Genomic DNA, 15,662 nt, shown 5'->3' on the forward strand with positions numbered 1-15,662 from the left:
ACCTTCTGCATTCTCTGAGGTGTACACAGCCAAATTCAGATGTCAATCCAGCACACAGTGCCCTCTTTCAATATAATTATTGATCAGGTGGGCATGTAATACTGACGATTAATTAAGTGCTGTGGTGTAAAAGCAGATTCGAGAATGAGACCTGAACTCATTTCCTGGATAATGCTAGAAGAGACATGAGTCTTTTCCTTAGAAATGGCTATAGGTCCCAAGTCAACTGTTTTCCTCATTGATTCATTTCCTATAATGATCACCAACAAATTCAGCAGATCCTTTTATTAGCAAGTTCAATGATATTAGAATCTTTCCATGATTTACAAATGTACAATATATTTATAGCATTATCTTCAGTGCAAAGATATACATATAGTATATTGTGATAATTCTTTGTAAAAACATGAGATGGCAGAGTATAAAAGACACACAAGGCATAGTTCCCACAAACATTTCCAATTATAGGCAAAAAGGAAATATATATATATATGACTGACTGCTAACTTTTTCCCATTTGTTTGTAAAAAATATATGTGCAAAAGTGTTTCTAATGATGTCCTAAGTAGTTGGTGTAGCTATGCCTCAGAGTCTTCCTTAACAAGGGTAGCAGTGTCTTTGAAAGTGTCCTCTGTTGGAGTGTAGGCTGGGGCTGGATCTCTTCTGGGAGGCATTTCCTCACTGGGAGCAGATGGCAGCGGAGGGGGCAGGGCATCAGCGTTGCTGTCCTTTGGCTCTGTCCCCATCTAAGACCACAACAAAGCACAAATCAGCCCGTTATCTCCCCAGCAGGATTTGACGTGAAGAAAAGCTCAGGTTTGCCAGTTTGCACATAATAATCAGAGTGTACAGTCAGCTTAGTGAGTGATGTTCCAGAAAGAACACTGTTGCCAAGAAAAAATTTAACTTACCTCTGCGTAGATTGGGTTTTCAAAGTTGGAGGTTTGTTTTGGTTTTCTTTTGAAGAAATTCCACTTTGTTGCCTAAGTGAAAAGGAGGGGGTAAAAAGTATGTCATTTTGGGGGCAGTGGCCTCCCCGCCCAGTCTAGATCTTTCAATTTCTTCTTCTCACTGAAGGACAAATCAATTTGGATCCATGCATTTGGGTAGTTGGGGAAAGTGTCTAATACTTTCTATGGCCCCTGAACTGTAACCAAAACTCTATGGGTGATTTTTGGCTAGTATTTTCAAAACATTTTTTTTTGTTTGACATTTATTGTTTATAGTCCGTACTCATTTAGAAGCTTTGTCAAAGTAGATATTCCTGGCTACTTCAAATAAAATATACACAGGTAAGGGATCACTTCAGGTGCTTCCTAAAAATTAAAGGGAAAAAGCCAAATTGTAATTCTTGCCTCTTGAACTAACGTCTAGGGAGCTCTGATGGCTTAGTGATAAAGAGATGCACTGCAAACCCAAAGGCCCATGGTTCAAATCCACCAGCTGGAAGAAAGATGGGCAGTCTCCTTTCATATGACTTACAGGCTCTGAATATCCCCTAGAGGGTCAACTATAATGAGTCAATTCCAATTCAACTGTACACAACAACAAGAAGAAACCAATATCTTGATCCTGGATCAACTCAAGAGTATCCCCCTTAATTTTATATATATATATGTGTGTGTGTGTGTGTGTGTATGTATTCCCCCGGAATCATAATGATAGTACCAAAATACCAATTAAAAAAAAAAACAAACCCCGTAGCATTTATAATGTGCTTATAACGTGCAATCTAAGAGATTTACAAGTGTGTACTCTTCCCAACAATGTGTGAGGTTGTTATTGTTAGATGCCACAGAATTTAAGACTCTTAGGGACCCTATAAATAATAGATCTGAATCCATGTTACTAGAAGAGGCTATTCCTTGGAAAGGGACATCAGGCCTGAAAAGGTGGAGAGGGTCAGCAAAAGAGAGGAAGACCGTCAATGAGCTGGACTGACATAGTGACTGCAGCAATAAGCTCCAGTGTGTCAGAAACTATGAAGACGGCACAGGATGCTCGAGGAAGGTAGGGAAATTATCTTTATTCTACAGACCGGGAAACTGAGTCACAGGAAGATTAAGTTAATAACTAAAGTAAGGTATAAATAGCATGCCCTGATCACTTCAGAGACTCACACACCCACAAAACTCAAGAGCTCATCTTAACCTATGGCAAGTGGTCTCTTGCTGAATAGTGGCCACACTGGTCACAGTTCTATTTAAAGTGGAACCCAGCTGTGGCTGCCAGCTGGAATCTTGCAGGAAACAAGGAAACAGGGTACCCTACTTCAGCAGAAAACTGAGGCCACCCATGTTTGTGGGGTATGGCATGATCTGTGAAATTAGAGAACAAACATGTGGACAGCATCTAACTATGGAAATGAGCAGGAAGGGCCCGAATGAGAAGGGAAAAAGGTCACTGATGTCAAAATAGATTTAAGTGAGTATCCACACTGTAGGGAGCTCAGGTGGCCTGGTAGGTAGAGAGTGATGCTGCCAGCCCAAAGGCAGATGGTTAGAATCCAGCTGCTGCTCCAGGAAGATGGATAGGCCACCTTCTCCTGTGTCATTTATAGCCTCTGAAACCTGCTGGAGGGTCAGCTATGATTCTGTTTTAGATGACACTGAGTTTGTGGGTTTTTTTAGTTTGATCCCCGATACACTGAGTTGGTGGGATTTTTTAGTTTGATTTCCATTGTATACAGGATCACCAAGAAGAAAATGATATTTGGATTAGAACCCTTGCCTCTGGAAGGTCAAAATGATCAAATGTCATGGATTCAATGAGAACTGGTTGATAGTCGCTAATTACTAATTACTGTGACACTTTTGGGAAATGAATTTTACCTCAACATACGGGAAATGATAGAGCCATGAAAGTTCATGAATATTAATGGTGAGGAAGAAATTTGTGTGAACTCTTGACATGTTAGTGTAAAGCTAAGGTGGATGTCACCATATTCCCCTGCCGCCTACAAGTTGTCCTGAAGGCTACTATTCAGGAAAAACCTTAGTGAACAAACCCTGAAAAGATCTCACATTAATTGACTAAGATAGAGGATTAACTGTTGTACCCCAAGGTGGAGATGAGAGAGATAAGAAGGTACTGCTCTTGGCACGGGTTCACCCTCTTCTAAAAGATGTTCTTGTGTTTTTCATTTTGTCTCTGATGACTAGATTAGTGTACAGATTAGATGTTACAGTACCTCATGATACTTCCTTTCCTGCTCAACCTGGGGGCTGCCTCTTGGTCTAGTGAAAATCACGAGAGTACACAAATGTTCTGAAAGAACAGGCATAACTTAGGAGACACTGGAGACCATTATGCTGAATGAACTAACTCAGTCTCATGAGGACAAATACTGCATAAGAACCATTATTGTAGAAATAGAAAGATAACTAATAAAATGTGTATGAGGATCCAAGAGGGGTAGGGTGGGAGCAGTGGGGTGAGGGTGGGCAGGGGCAGAAATCATAGGGTCACACAAGTGGGTTGATGGAGAGGTGGTAGAGGAAATGGGCAAGGTTCTGTGGGGATCTATCTGGACAAGGTAATGGTGGGTGTATTTCAATGGTGAAAAACATAATGAATGAGAATAATTGTATGAAACACCAAGTGAATGAAGAATAGTGTGAAACACAATGTACATGAACTTGTAACAAGCAAACCAATATAAATAAAAAAATTTTTAAAAAAAACACAAGAATATAAATCAGGCACTGTCTGGGGGTTGAGTCGGACTTGGGAAACCAAGTATATGACATTTAGGTATTTTGGTTCCTGTGGAAAAACTAAAGCATCATATCCATTCTAGAAAACACTTTAACTTTAGCTTAAAGTGGGAAAGTTCAGTCCTCTGAGAAATAGTAAACTGAAAATGTGTATATGTTTGTACATGTCTGATTGTAATAAGAAATACTGAAGATATTGGAAAAGGTGGGCAAAGAGACCTCGAACACAAGCTCCGCTCACTAGCATCGAGTTAGTTCACACTTACTTTGATCACAACAAGCACAACAGAATCAAAGTCCATCTGAGTTACCCCAAAGTCATAAATCAGTAATGATTAAATTAACTTTGGGAACACTGGATTATACAATATGAGGAAGACATATAAAAAGCTATGATTTCCAAATACCTTTAGGCCTTTCACTATGTGACTCAATGGGGCCAGAAATTCTAAAATACCCTGCAATCCATAGGGAAGCTTTAGATTTTTTTTTTTTTTTTTTAAATCATCCCATAGGAAAATATGTTTAAGCCTGCGAGTAGCCAGAAGTGAATTGATTTGGCCAGAATGAATCAGTTAAGACCGCTGAACAATTAAACTGAACAATTAATTTGTTCAATTTCTCCCTGAAGATAGATTTCCACTCCATCTAGTGGTTTGTTTGTTTTTTTCTTTTCACCTTTTTTTTATTTTCTAACAACTAGATTAATGAAGGACCAGATGGATAATAGATGGAAGGATGATAAAATCAGTGCCATCTACTGGTCAAAATCGGTAACAGCAATAGAACAATGAACTATACATACATTAACTACTAAAGGAACAAATACATAGCAAAACATTAGATCACAAATGGGTATTTTACATGTATCCTTGACATGGTGAGCTTTCCATTCATATTAAATCATTCTCTCGTACTGAACATCCCTGGAATATTTGACATAACCTCTAGCTTGCAAGGAACTTTATTCCCAATTTAATGTTAAAATGTTACTTTACTTGATATATACAGTTTTCAATTCAATTTTTTTTTTCCTTCCTCTTCTACTTCTGTACTGTCAAGATGGATCCTACTGGCACAGAAGGAGAGCACTCTCCTTCTCCAGCGGAGCATCTGGTGGATTAGAACTATGTGCCTTCAGGATTGCAGTGCAGCTTCTTGCCACTAGGCCACCAGAGCTCCCAGCAGCATCGTGTGATTTGAGAGCCTGTCAAAGTTTCTCTGCAATTTTCTTAGGATTAATACCAACCCAGCTTTTATAAAGTTCTTCCCCAATCCCACATCGTTTCAATAGTTACCTGAGTGCCATTTGCACTTGGGGAGGTCTCCTCTGTCTTTTGAACTATCTCATTAGGATTTATGGAGCTTTCATAGTTCTTATTAACCACATTTCCAGAACCAGTTACCTATGAACATATTGAAAATCTTTATCATGTTTTGAAAGAATTCAGGGCTAACAATATCAAGGTGTTCACCATATAGTTCCTCCAGACACAACCAGGTGCCTTCTTTTAATTTTTTATTATTAATTTAAATGTAAGTTTACAGAGACTTAGGTTTTACAGTCATTCATTGTTGCACTTTTCTCCCTTCCCACCCTTCCCCCCAGGTGCCATTTATTGCAACACAGACCTGGTACCCCAGGACTAAATACCGTATTTCCACTATCCCTAAAAGTCAAGAACACTCATCACTAAGTTATAATGCTGGGTGGCAACTGCAGACTGTAATTATCAATAAAGCACAGGGCAGCTTCTTCCTTTACTCTTACATGCACCACTTCTCAAATGTTTGTATCTATTTGTATACTTGGCTACTTTTTATTTCAAGTGAAATACCAAATGAAATGTCATATCTATTTTACTATGTGATTGACATTTTACTATCTGGATATCAAAGGATAAGTCATTATGCCTTCATAATTCAAATATTTGTGACTTATTTTAGAATAATATTTTATATTGTTTTATATTAGAATGATATTTTATATTCTTTTCTTTTATATTAAAATGTGTAATCCTGTGAGTCCAAAAGAAGTTTAGATGTTAATAGTGAGACGATTGTTTTAATAAAGGAGATACGGGCTGACAGCTACCAGGTATTGAGAGTTGTACTGGCCTGCTGACCCAGATTTAATGAAAACTTCCTGCCCTCTATCCATATGCTCATCTCATTTCCCAGCTCCTCTGACTGATTAATGAGAAGAAATGCCCTACAGGAAACTTAAGATGTGGAGGTACCAACGCTCTTCAGAAAAGTATGGGAAAAGCAAACAGAAGGAGGATAGCCATTTGCCTCTTCCTTTGACCCATGGCAAACTGCATCCTCTTGGTATAAATAAGGATCCAGGGAGTGTATCCAGTCCAGAAATCTTTACACAACAGCTTAATAATCCTTCCCTCATTCACTCCATAAATATCTATGGAAAGATGGAGTCTTTCTGGCACTGTGTTTGCCAAGCCTTCAAGTGGACTTTAAATGGGCCTTTCATTCTGACCACTAAGAATTAATAGGCATGGTCAGTACCAAACCTCCACAACTGTGCAGGAAATCAGGATTCTGTTTGTTTTCAGGTGTTTCATCTGTGAGTCAGATGTCCCTGCAGACAGTGAAGCTGAGAAACAACCTTTGTGCAGGGAAGGCTGGGAGATTTCTGAAAGGGAACTGCTCCATAGGAGGAAATGCAGCAACAGGAGAAACTGAGAGAAAGGGCAATGTGGTTTCTTACCTCGGCTGGCTCATGTCCTTTGATAGTACTGTCTTTGACTGAATACATTGGGTTTTCAAATATTATGGGCTGTTTCCCTGTCTCCATGACAAAGTTTTCATCCTGCGGTAGGGAGTGGGGGAGAAGGAGTATCACACCATGCTGCCTGGTGTGAGTCACACACAGATGAAGGTGCCTTCTTTACCTAAAATATGATGCTGTAGCAACTGGGCCCAACTCCTCCATGTGGTGAATCATCATTTAAAGTAACATGGATACACTGACTCATTGGCTCAAGGACACAGATATATGCTACCTACATTCAAATTCTCTCTGCTCCCTTTACTACAAATAACTTACTTAGCAACTAGATAATGATGTGGATGGTCTGGAGAGCATAAATAAGTGTGCAGGGCAGAAGAGGATTGAAAAGGAGGAGAAGAGAGAAGAAAGAGTTATTTTCAGACCAAGTTAAAAAAAAAAAAATGAAGGAATCTAGAGACAGACAGACTACTGCCAACTATTTCTCAATATTTCTCTGAGCGTTTCTCTATAGCAGGACTGCATTTCATCTCCTCATAAAGTGTATCATTTGGTCCTCTTCAGCAAAAACAAAAAAACTCATTGCTATCAAGTTGAGTTTACTTCCCACAAGAGGAGTCAGTCCATCTTTCTACCACAGAGTACCTGGTGAATTTAAATCATCTGCCTTTGGGTTGCTCAGGGTGCTCTGGTGGCTTAGTGATAGGAAGTTGTGCTGCAATCCCCAAAGCACGCAGTTCAAATCCACCAGCTACTCCACAGGAGAAGGATGGGCAATTTCCTTCTGTGTGATTAACTACCTGGAAAACCCACCAGAGGGTCAGCTATGAGTAATTTCTGACTCAATGGTACACAACAATGACCAGAGGCCACCAGAGCCCCCTGTGGTCCTCACAGAAGGTATTAGTAAACCCATTTAGAGAAAGAGCTCATTAACCCATCAGAGTAAACCCATGTAAGAGAAAGAGCTCAAACTGCATGCCTAAAATTAAAAAGTGGTAGAGCTGGCATTTGAACTCATTTCTGATTCTAAAACCACTTACCCCACACCACCATTTATATACAAGTGAAACAGAACACAGTATTAGGAAAAATATACTTCCCTATTCTTTCCTTTACACATACAAAATGTCATCAAATTAAAGCAAAATATTATGCTCTCTCCCCACAAATAAATCTAAGACTTTTGAGATTGCAATTCAAAAAACATGGCTTAGAGTTGAGTGTAAGTAGCCATTTTATTATTAACGCTGTTAAATACATTAACATGCAACAAATCTAATATTTCCTACCTTTTACTATACAATACAAACTAAGAGGTATACACTATAACCTTATTGCTAAGTTAATTCTATTCTTAACAAAATCTATTTATTTTGTAACACAGTAAAAATTACCTAAGTTTCACATAAGTATTTTAGAATACATACTCACCATTGCCATTGATCTGTCAATAACATTCTCAGGTCCAAAACCAGATACTCCAACATCCATGGTGACATCCATCCCTGATCTGAAGGTCACCCCATTTTCTTGTTCAGAGGATTTGACAAGACTACTTAAGCTGAAAAGAAGTTATCAAAACATCTTAACAATGTTTTCTCCATAAATCTTACGTAAATGAAATGTTCAATTTCTACTCTGAAACCATGCATGTAAAACATGGTAATGTTGTTGTTGTGAGGTGCCATCAAGTTGAGTATGACTCACAGCGACCCTATGAACAGTCCACCTGAGCCCTGCTCTATCCTCTGTCACCCTCCTCACCTCTGACACACTAGAGCCCATTGCTGAAGTCATTCAGTCAATTCAGCTCATTGAGGGTCTTCCTCTCCTCAGCTGACCCTCCATCTTTCCAAGCATGATGTCACTATCCAAGGAATGGCCTCACCTAGCTACATGTCGAAGCATGAGAGACGAAGCTTCACCATCTTTGCCTCCAAGGAGCACTCTTTTCAAGTAAGTTTACTTAAACCCACTGCCATTGAGTCAAGTTCGACTCAGGGGCCAGTAGAACTGTGCTCCATTAGGCTTTGGGAGGAAACATTTACAGATGCAGATCTTCAGGCTTTTCTCCTACAATACCACTGGGTGGGTTTGAACTGCAAGCCTTGTGATTACTAGTGCTACTATGCATATTAGAGATGTTAGTTAATTAAAAATGTGAAAACATATTCCTGAATGTCTGAGGGCTAACAGAGCATTTAACAAGAGTAAAACCTGATATAGCAGAAAGCAAGCCTCCTGTGTACGTCATTAACTCAAGTCCAATCTGAATGTCCCCCAGTAAGCTCAGTCATTTGGTCCTGACACTCACGCTTTGGAAAAGCAATTAAGAGGTTGTGATAGAAAGAGAGGAGAGCTCTGAAGGCGCAGTGGGTGAAGAGTTGCACTGCTAACCTAAGCATGGCACCTCTCTATTGGTTTGGATCCACGAGCACCTCTGAAGGTGGGGAGAGGAGAAAGGCAGGCAATCTCCTCCCCTAAGATTTAGTCCTGAAAACCTGCTGGAGGGTCAGCTATGAGTCAGTTCTGACTCCAGGGCCATGTAAGGGAGTTATTTAAACAAACTGCTGTAAACCACCAGACTCTTGGCTTCCACAAAATTCAAGTATGCGATGAATACATAAGTAACAAAATAGTTTCCATTTTCAAAATCTTCACTTTCTTTTTCCTTAAAAAATTATTAGCAATGGCCACATCAGATCGACTTCATATTAAATAGCCCGCATCATAAAACTCACCTTGGCAATTTGGGCAGAGAAGGAAAAAGGGAGCCGGTTTTCCTATAATGGAAAAATCCTCCAACTGCCAATGCTCCGATTATGACGACCAAGATGATTGTCAACAGCGCTGCCATGGCTGCTGTCAGAGAGGGAAGAAGTGAACACCAAAATGCGTGGAGGAGGGAAAGGGCCAGCAGAACTAGGAGGAGAACCTCGGGGTAAGAAGTAGAGTGTCTTATATAGAATATACATATGACAGCATGCAATTCAGCAGGCCGTGGAGTGTTTCTAGGTTGCTCATATTCTGAAAACTTACTTATTCCTGGAGTAATGCCTTTTGAGAATCCTATTTCACAGTAGCTTCCAGTATAGCCGCTAAGACACCTGAAAAGAAAAGGAAATTCATTCCCCAGCCCTCTCATCTTGGACTTTAATCACCGCGCCTGTGGTAGAGCTTTGGCTGGGTAAAGTACATGCTGGAAAATATGTCTGCTAATAGATGACAAGCAGAAATAATAGAGCAGCGGTGCATAGTGGCAACCACAGGGTCAGACTCATCAAATAAATCTACTGGCTTCCCTATCTTGGAAAGTGACAATGGATATGCTTTCATTCAATACTGTTTAAAGACATGCATTTATCTTGCTTCTTTCTCAAGAAGTCTCTTTTTCCCCAATCTTTAATCGAGTCTTTTGGCTTGCCGCGTGTGCCTGGTACGAAAGCAGCACTGCTGACAGCTGCTCTCCCCCTGTCTCGCTGTAATGAATAGTGCCAGGTGACCAGGAAAAAGTTTTCCTCGCTGGGGAGCTTGTTAAGAATACATTACCTGTGGTGGATGAGAATTGGTATTTTAACAAGATCCCTCGTTGATTCTAATGCATATTAAAGTTTGAGAAGCAAGGCCTGAGTTCTCTGTGGACACTCCCAGGGGAAGGTAAGTTGGTTAAAATATGAAAATTTGTGGGCAAACCTCCTTTAAGTGTTCTGTTGGTGGCTTTAAAGTCCCTGGTTCCCTCACAGAAGAAGGAAGATCTTATAGCTCTGACTTCAACATTCAGACTTACTTGCATTTGGGGAGGTTATTCTCATCAAAATAGCAAGTTCCTCCATACATACACCTGCATGCGGGGGGCATGACGATAGGAGATTCAATGGCTGCAGAAAGGGAAAGCCATGCACATATTAGTAGGCCACACTCAGCACAGCACGCCACCCTATTCAAATCTGCCTCATACCCAGAGTCACAGGGGGTTGAGGTAGAGGGAACAGGGGCAGCTGATTAGTCTCCCTATCCAAGCGCTACCCTCCGTATAGCAAATTACTTATTAATAGTCTTTGAGAGTAACATATTTGGTGGAAAGAAAGGGTCAATATATAGCACTTTGCCCCCAAAACAGTGGAGAAGGCTAGATTCCTGGGCAGATAGTAATATTCCGAGGACCCGAAATTTTTCAGAACTCTCCACTGTTTAATCCAGAGTTCAATTGAGACAACTTTGGAACTTAAATCGCGGGTGCCAAAGTATCAGCGGTTGAGAAACAATCACATGTATTGATGTTGGATAGTAAGACTGGATTTTAGCAGAACTCAAAAACTGCCCTCTAGCTCTGGACCCTGATCCCAGCTCAGCCCTCATATACTCAGCAGATGTGCCTAATTGGTCACGACCTAGTAGATGCTCAAGAAGTAAGTGTTTGTTGCATTTGTCTTTATATTTAAGGAGTCCGGATAGTCTTCTGGCCCAGCCCAGGAAGGATTTACTTTCTCAGACGGAGAGGCCTTCATTGAACAGCCTATATCCTGTTCAACTCCCCACCACACCCTTATGCCCCCTCATCTTGATTTTCTCCATATATTTTCTTAAAAAAATTGGGTTCTCTATTTATTCTCCTCTGCTTATGGTCCTCTCAGAAGAAACACTTGGTGAGAATCTTATCGAGAATAGTTGTACCCTGACACACATGAAGTCATTATGAGTTGGAATCTCCTTAATGGCAAACATTTTCTTTCTTTTCCTACTAAGATATAAGCTCTACCAGAACAGCACATTTTTCTGCTTTGTTCACTTCTGTTCTCTCTGGTACTTACTAACAATGTCTAATACATAATTGTTGTTAGATGTCGTCTGTGACTCATGGCAACCTGATGAACAACAGATCTAAGCCTTGTGCTAGTCTGCACCATCCTCTGTTTTCTAAGATGCTCCAGCCCACTGTAACAGTCACTGGGTCAATCCATCTTGCTGGAACTCAAAAAGACTTACTGAATTGGTTAATTAATATACCAAGACAAGATCCCATTTGGAACTATCATCATTCATGTGTTTACTTTTATTATAATTCCTTTAAAAGGAGGAAAGTAGTAGATGAGTCAAACAATTTTAAAAATATCTAATTTAATGTGTAACTACCATAAATGCCAGTCTACAGCTCAAAGTTTTGGAATTTTGCTCGTACTTTCCTCACTGGCATTGGGATAAGCATAGTAGCAGAGGAAGGGATAAGGAGGGAAGTGGTTTTTTCCTCCTTGAGTTGATTCTCTAAACCTGCAAACTACTCAGGTTAAGATAGTAGAGATAGAGTTTACGTGTTTCCTATTGCCAAAGGGGCCCTTTAGAGTAGTGAGAGAAGCTCTTCACCCTGAAACCTACAGTGTCCCTTTTCAGCAGGAAGTAGCTAAGAGAATATGCCGTCCCCTTTTCCTTATGAATCAGGATGAAGACTCTCTCAGGGAGGAGTGATAGGGAATGGCAAGGGACACACTGACTAAGGAGATTAATCAGAACTGACTTTGACAAGCACTGTGGCAATGGGACAATTAAAACAAACTTTCAAGGAATATTCAATCTGAATCCTTCTGATCATATAAGTATTTCTTTGAGTTTATTATGTTTCATTTGTTTGATTGTGTATAAAGGATGCTCATCTAGATGACAACAATTATGATAAAACAAAAAGGGGGGGGGATATGGGAAGCCAATACTAAATATCTGTAATAAACTGAATGCTATTTAAATAAAAATTAAAAAATTTAAAAAGACCAAAAAAAAAGATAGTTAGAGAGAGTGGGGTGGGTTTAAGTATTTGCGCCCCCTAGTGGTAGAAGGTGGCTAAACCTCTGCATTTCTCTATCAAAGTTGGCTCCAAGGATGCAGACCATTAAGCAGGTTTTCAGGGGCAACAAATCGCACGGAGGAGACTGCTCATATTTCTACTGTGGAGCAGCTGGTGGATTTGAACCATGTGCCTTTTTGGTTGTCAGCCTAACTCCTTACCACTAAGCCACCAGAGCTGTCTAGATGGGCCACTGATGTTATGTGCCATCAAGGGAAGTGTAAATGATTTAATATGTTTACCAAGCACAGTATACCAGATAGGGGCATTAGTTATTCCCTATGACTATGTAAGAAAGATATACGTTGCCAAAAACATTTACCATTTAAGATGAGAATTGGGCCTTTGAGAAAAAATGGCAACTCAAAGATTAGTGGTTCAAATTCAACCGCTTCTCCATGTGAGAAGGATGGGCAATCTCCTCCTGAGTGATTTACTGCCTCTGAAAACCCACTGGAGGGTCAGATGGGCCAGTTCTGACTCGATGGTACACAACAACAAGGTCCCTCCGTGGCATAAATGTTTAATTGCTTGACCACTAACCAACAGGGTGCCTTGCTGGACAAGCCAGGTAATCTGCTTCTGAACTGGACTACAGCTCTACTCTGACAAACATGGAGTCAGCAAGAGTTCAGATTAATTCAGTGACAGCTCTTTATTCTAGCTCCGTCTGCAAACAACCATAAAGTACCTTTGAAAATATTCCTCTTTTCCAGAGGTTAACATTTCAGTTGTCAAAATGAGTGTCTGAGAAAAGCAGTGACTGGCCTGTAGCCTCCCTCTGACCTCTTCCCATCTCTGGAACATGCTTCTCCACATTGAGGGACTCTGAATAAGGGCAAAGATGCCTAAAGGAGTAGGAATCCAGACGGAGGTTGAGATGAGGTCTTAGAGGAGGCCCATTCTTTAAAACATCTCAATAAAACTTTTGTACAACAGATTCAGTGGGACTGGGACTGCAGTTTTGTTAGTTTTTTTGGGGTTGTTTTTATTTCCAGATCTTAGCAACAAATTCTCAGAAATCATAAGGACACTGTTTATTTGTCCCTTTATATTACATACAACTCTGTTGCCCAAGCCTTGTCCTACCTGCATCACACTGTGTCTCGCTCCCCGGCATAAAGTTGGAGCCTTCAGGACAGGCACAGCTGTATCCTCTAGGGCTCAGCAGGCAGAGGTGACTGCAGTCATCTTTACAGGGACTTGGCACTGAAAAGCAGATGAGAGTCCAAGTTAGGTCTGAGGAGAGAATGAAGACTCCAACCTAGGACACGCTCATAGACCCAGCCTATGCAGTAGTCTAACTTCATGTGCCACCTGGCTATTCTCTCACTTTATACTTCCATCCCGTGCCACAGCAAGCAGCCCTCCTTGCCCCATCTATGCCATTTCCCACCGCCTACTGCTTCTACCGGTTTCATTGGCCTTGTCAGGTTTTTAAAGATAGTTTCGGCATTGTATCTGACTCATAACACAACTCCAAAAACTAATCAGTACTAAAGTAACCCAAATGCATGTAAATCATAATATATGTGCAATCTACCCTAAGTCTCCAAGGAGAAGTTTCCTCTGGGTTTCACAGTTCTTACTTGGAAGACACGGGGGCAGGAGGTATGGTTTCCAGCTATGGCTACATACCAAAATAACCTGGATAGTTAAACCAGTATATTGTCACCCACCCAGAGAAGCTTAAACTGGCCTGAGATGGAATGCAGGCATTGCCATTAAAAGCTTTTTAAGTGATCTTACAAGACTGTAGATTCTTACAAGATGATAGGAATGACTGTAACAAAAGAAGACATTTTAAAAACCTCAACACCAGCAAAGAAGAGAAAGGAAGAGAATTCAACTCATCCTTCTGGCCCAGAGCCACAGTCATTAATCAGAGAAGAGCCGCCGTAGAGAACCAGAGACCTGACATGAGACAGAGTAGACCTTGGGACTGCTCCCCGTGGACCTAACCAAAGCTAAGCTAAGAGCTTTGCACAAGCTTGTTGGACAATTTGGAGGTGGGGTGGGGCAGGGAAAGCCAGTATTGACAAGACTGAAAATTTTCTAACACTGGCTTAAAGCCATGAGGGTCAGGGCTGAGGAGGTTGTAAGCTCATTTGAGAAGCTGTCTTGACTGTACTCTGCTACTTACCCGGATTATATAACCTTTTGACTCCCTACTCCATGCCCAAAAAAGATATTTGGAAGGAAGGCCCTACTCAGGTACTGTGGTCTTTCTTCCTGCCTTAAAACGGCTCCAGGAACACTTGGATTATAAGAGTATTATTGGGATAGGCTTCGGTATTTCTAAAGGGGGTTAGAAAGTGGGCGCATTTGTCTATTCTGCCTGAGATCTCAGGTTTGAGCTCCAGTTTGTAAAGTCTGTTGCAGGGTCTCAGGATGAGGACAGTTAGCTCTCCTCTAGTTTCACATGTGGGGATGGGATTGAATCCAACCTGGACCTAGGTGTACTGACCATTGGACCAGAATAGAATGGCCCTGAGCTTTGGCTGGACAATACTGAACTAATGCAGCCATTTCTCTCTTAGGTTGTCTCCCCACTGGTGAGGTGATGATAACATCCTCCTTGAAAGTGACAGATGGCTGAAAAGAGAAATCCAGGTCCATTTCCCTTCTCCTTCATCTTGCTCTGGATAAAAGCTGAAGGTTGAATCAGAATGCAGGGAAACTGAGGAAGCAGGACCCAGAACTAATACAGATAGAGGAGAAAATAAATGCAGATGACTGAAAATTTCAAATTAAAGTTCTTGTATCTCAAGGTGACTTGGCTAGCCTGATCTTTAAGACCTCTAATGCCTATGATATTCATTGAGACAAAGCAACCCAACTTGTATTTATCTGAGTCCACTGCCTGCTGGTAGCAGTCTTATGAACAGCAGAGCCAAACAATTTTATATCCACAGCTCTAAGAAACAATGAAAACTGAAATATTTTTATTTCCTAACTTCTAATGGTGTCTATAACTATGATATTAAATTTATCCTGGTTTGATCAAAATGGTTAATACACACACACCCCTTTGCATGCATGAAGAGATCAGCCTCTTATTATAAAAAATTTTCCAATAATGTGCTCATTAATTTGAAACAAGTTTTCCAAATAACAAGAAACGTCTTAGCCCAAGGTGTTTTACCTGAGAGATTGTATCTGTATTGATGAAAGACTCGAATTTGAGTGAGCCAAGGGCTCACAGTCAGTAATTTCTCTGAACGTCCACTCCCAAATTTATCTTTCCTCCATATATCTCCCCTCTCCTTAGATGACCAGTATATTTGGCCTTCAAAGACGTCCAAGCTAAAAGGGCTCCTTGCTGTTTATCCACAGGGGGAGAGAGAGGGGAAAAAAA

At 40.7% G+C, this 15,662-nt stretch overlaps 1 protein-coding gene across 1 annotated transcript in view; it reads right to left on the reverse strand.

Annotated features, from left to right (window-relative positions):
- Positions 1 to 578: 578 nt before the first annotated feature.
- Positions 579 to 15,662, reverse strand: part of LRP2 (low density lipoprotein receptor-related protein 2) — a 137,420-nt gene continuing 122,336 nt past the window's right edge. The window contains exons 70-79 of the mRNA XM_006902120.1: positions 15,450 to 15,626; positions 13,394 to 13,513; positions 10,256 to 10,346; positions 9,508 to 9,575; positions 9,210 to 9,327; positions 7,900 to 8,029; positions 6,445 to 6,546; positions 5,015 to 5,122; positions 912 to 983; positions 579 to 746 (exon numbers count right to left, since the gene is read on the reverse strand). Of these exons, the coding sequence (XP_006902182.1) occupies positions 579 to 746; positions 912 to 983; positions 5,015 to 5,122; positions 6,445 to 6,546; positions 7,900 to 8,029; positions 9,210 to 9,327; positions 9,508 to 9,575; positions 10,256 to 10,346; positions 13,394 to 13,513; positions 15,450 to 15,626 (1,154 nt within the window). The remainder of the gene's footprint in view (positions 747 to 911; positions 984 to 5,014; positions 5,123 to 6,444; positions 6,547 to 7,899; positions 8,030 to 9,209; positions 9,328 to 9,507; positions 9,576 to 10,255; positions 10,347 to 13,393; positions 13,514 to 15,449; positions 15,627 to 15,662) is intronic.

Source organism: Elephantulus edwardii, unplaced genomic scaffold, assembly GCF_000299155.1.
Source record: "Elephantulus edwardii isolate Elephantulus edwardi_28Jun2011 unplaced genomic scaffold, EleEdw1.0 scaffold00369, whole genome shotgun sequence".
Lineage (NCBI taxonomy): Eukaryota > Metazoa > Chordata > Mammalia > Macroscelidea > Macroscelididae > Elephantulus > Elephantulus edwardii.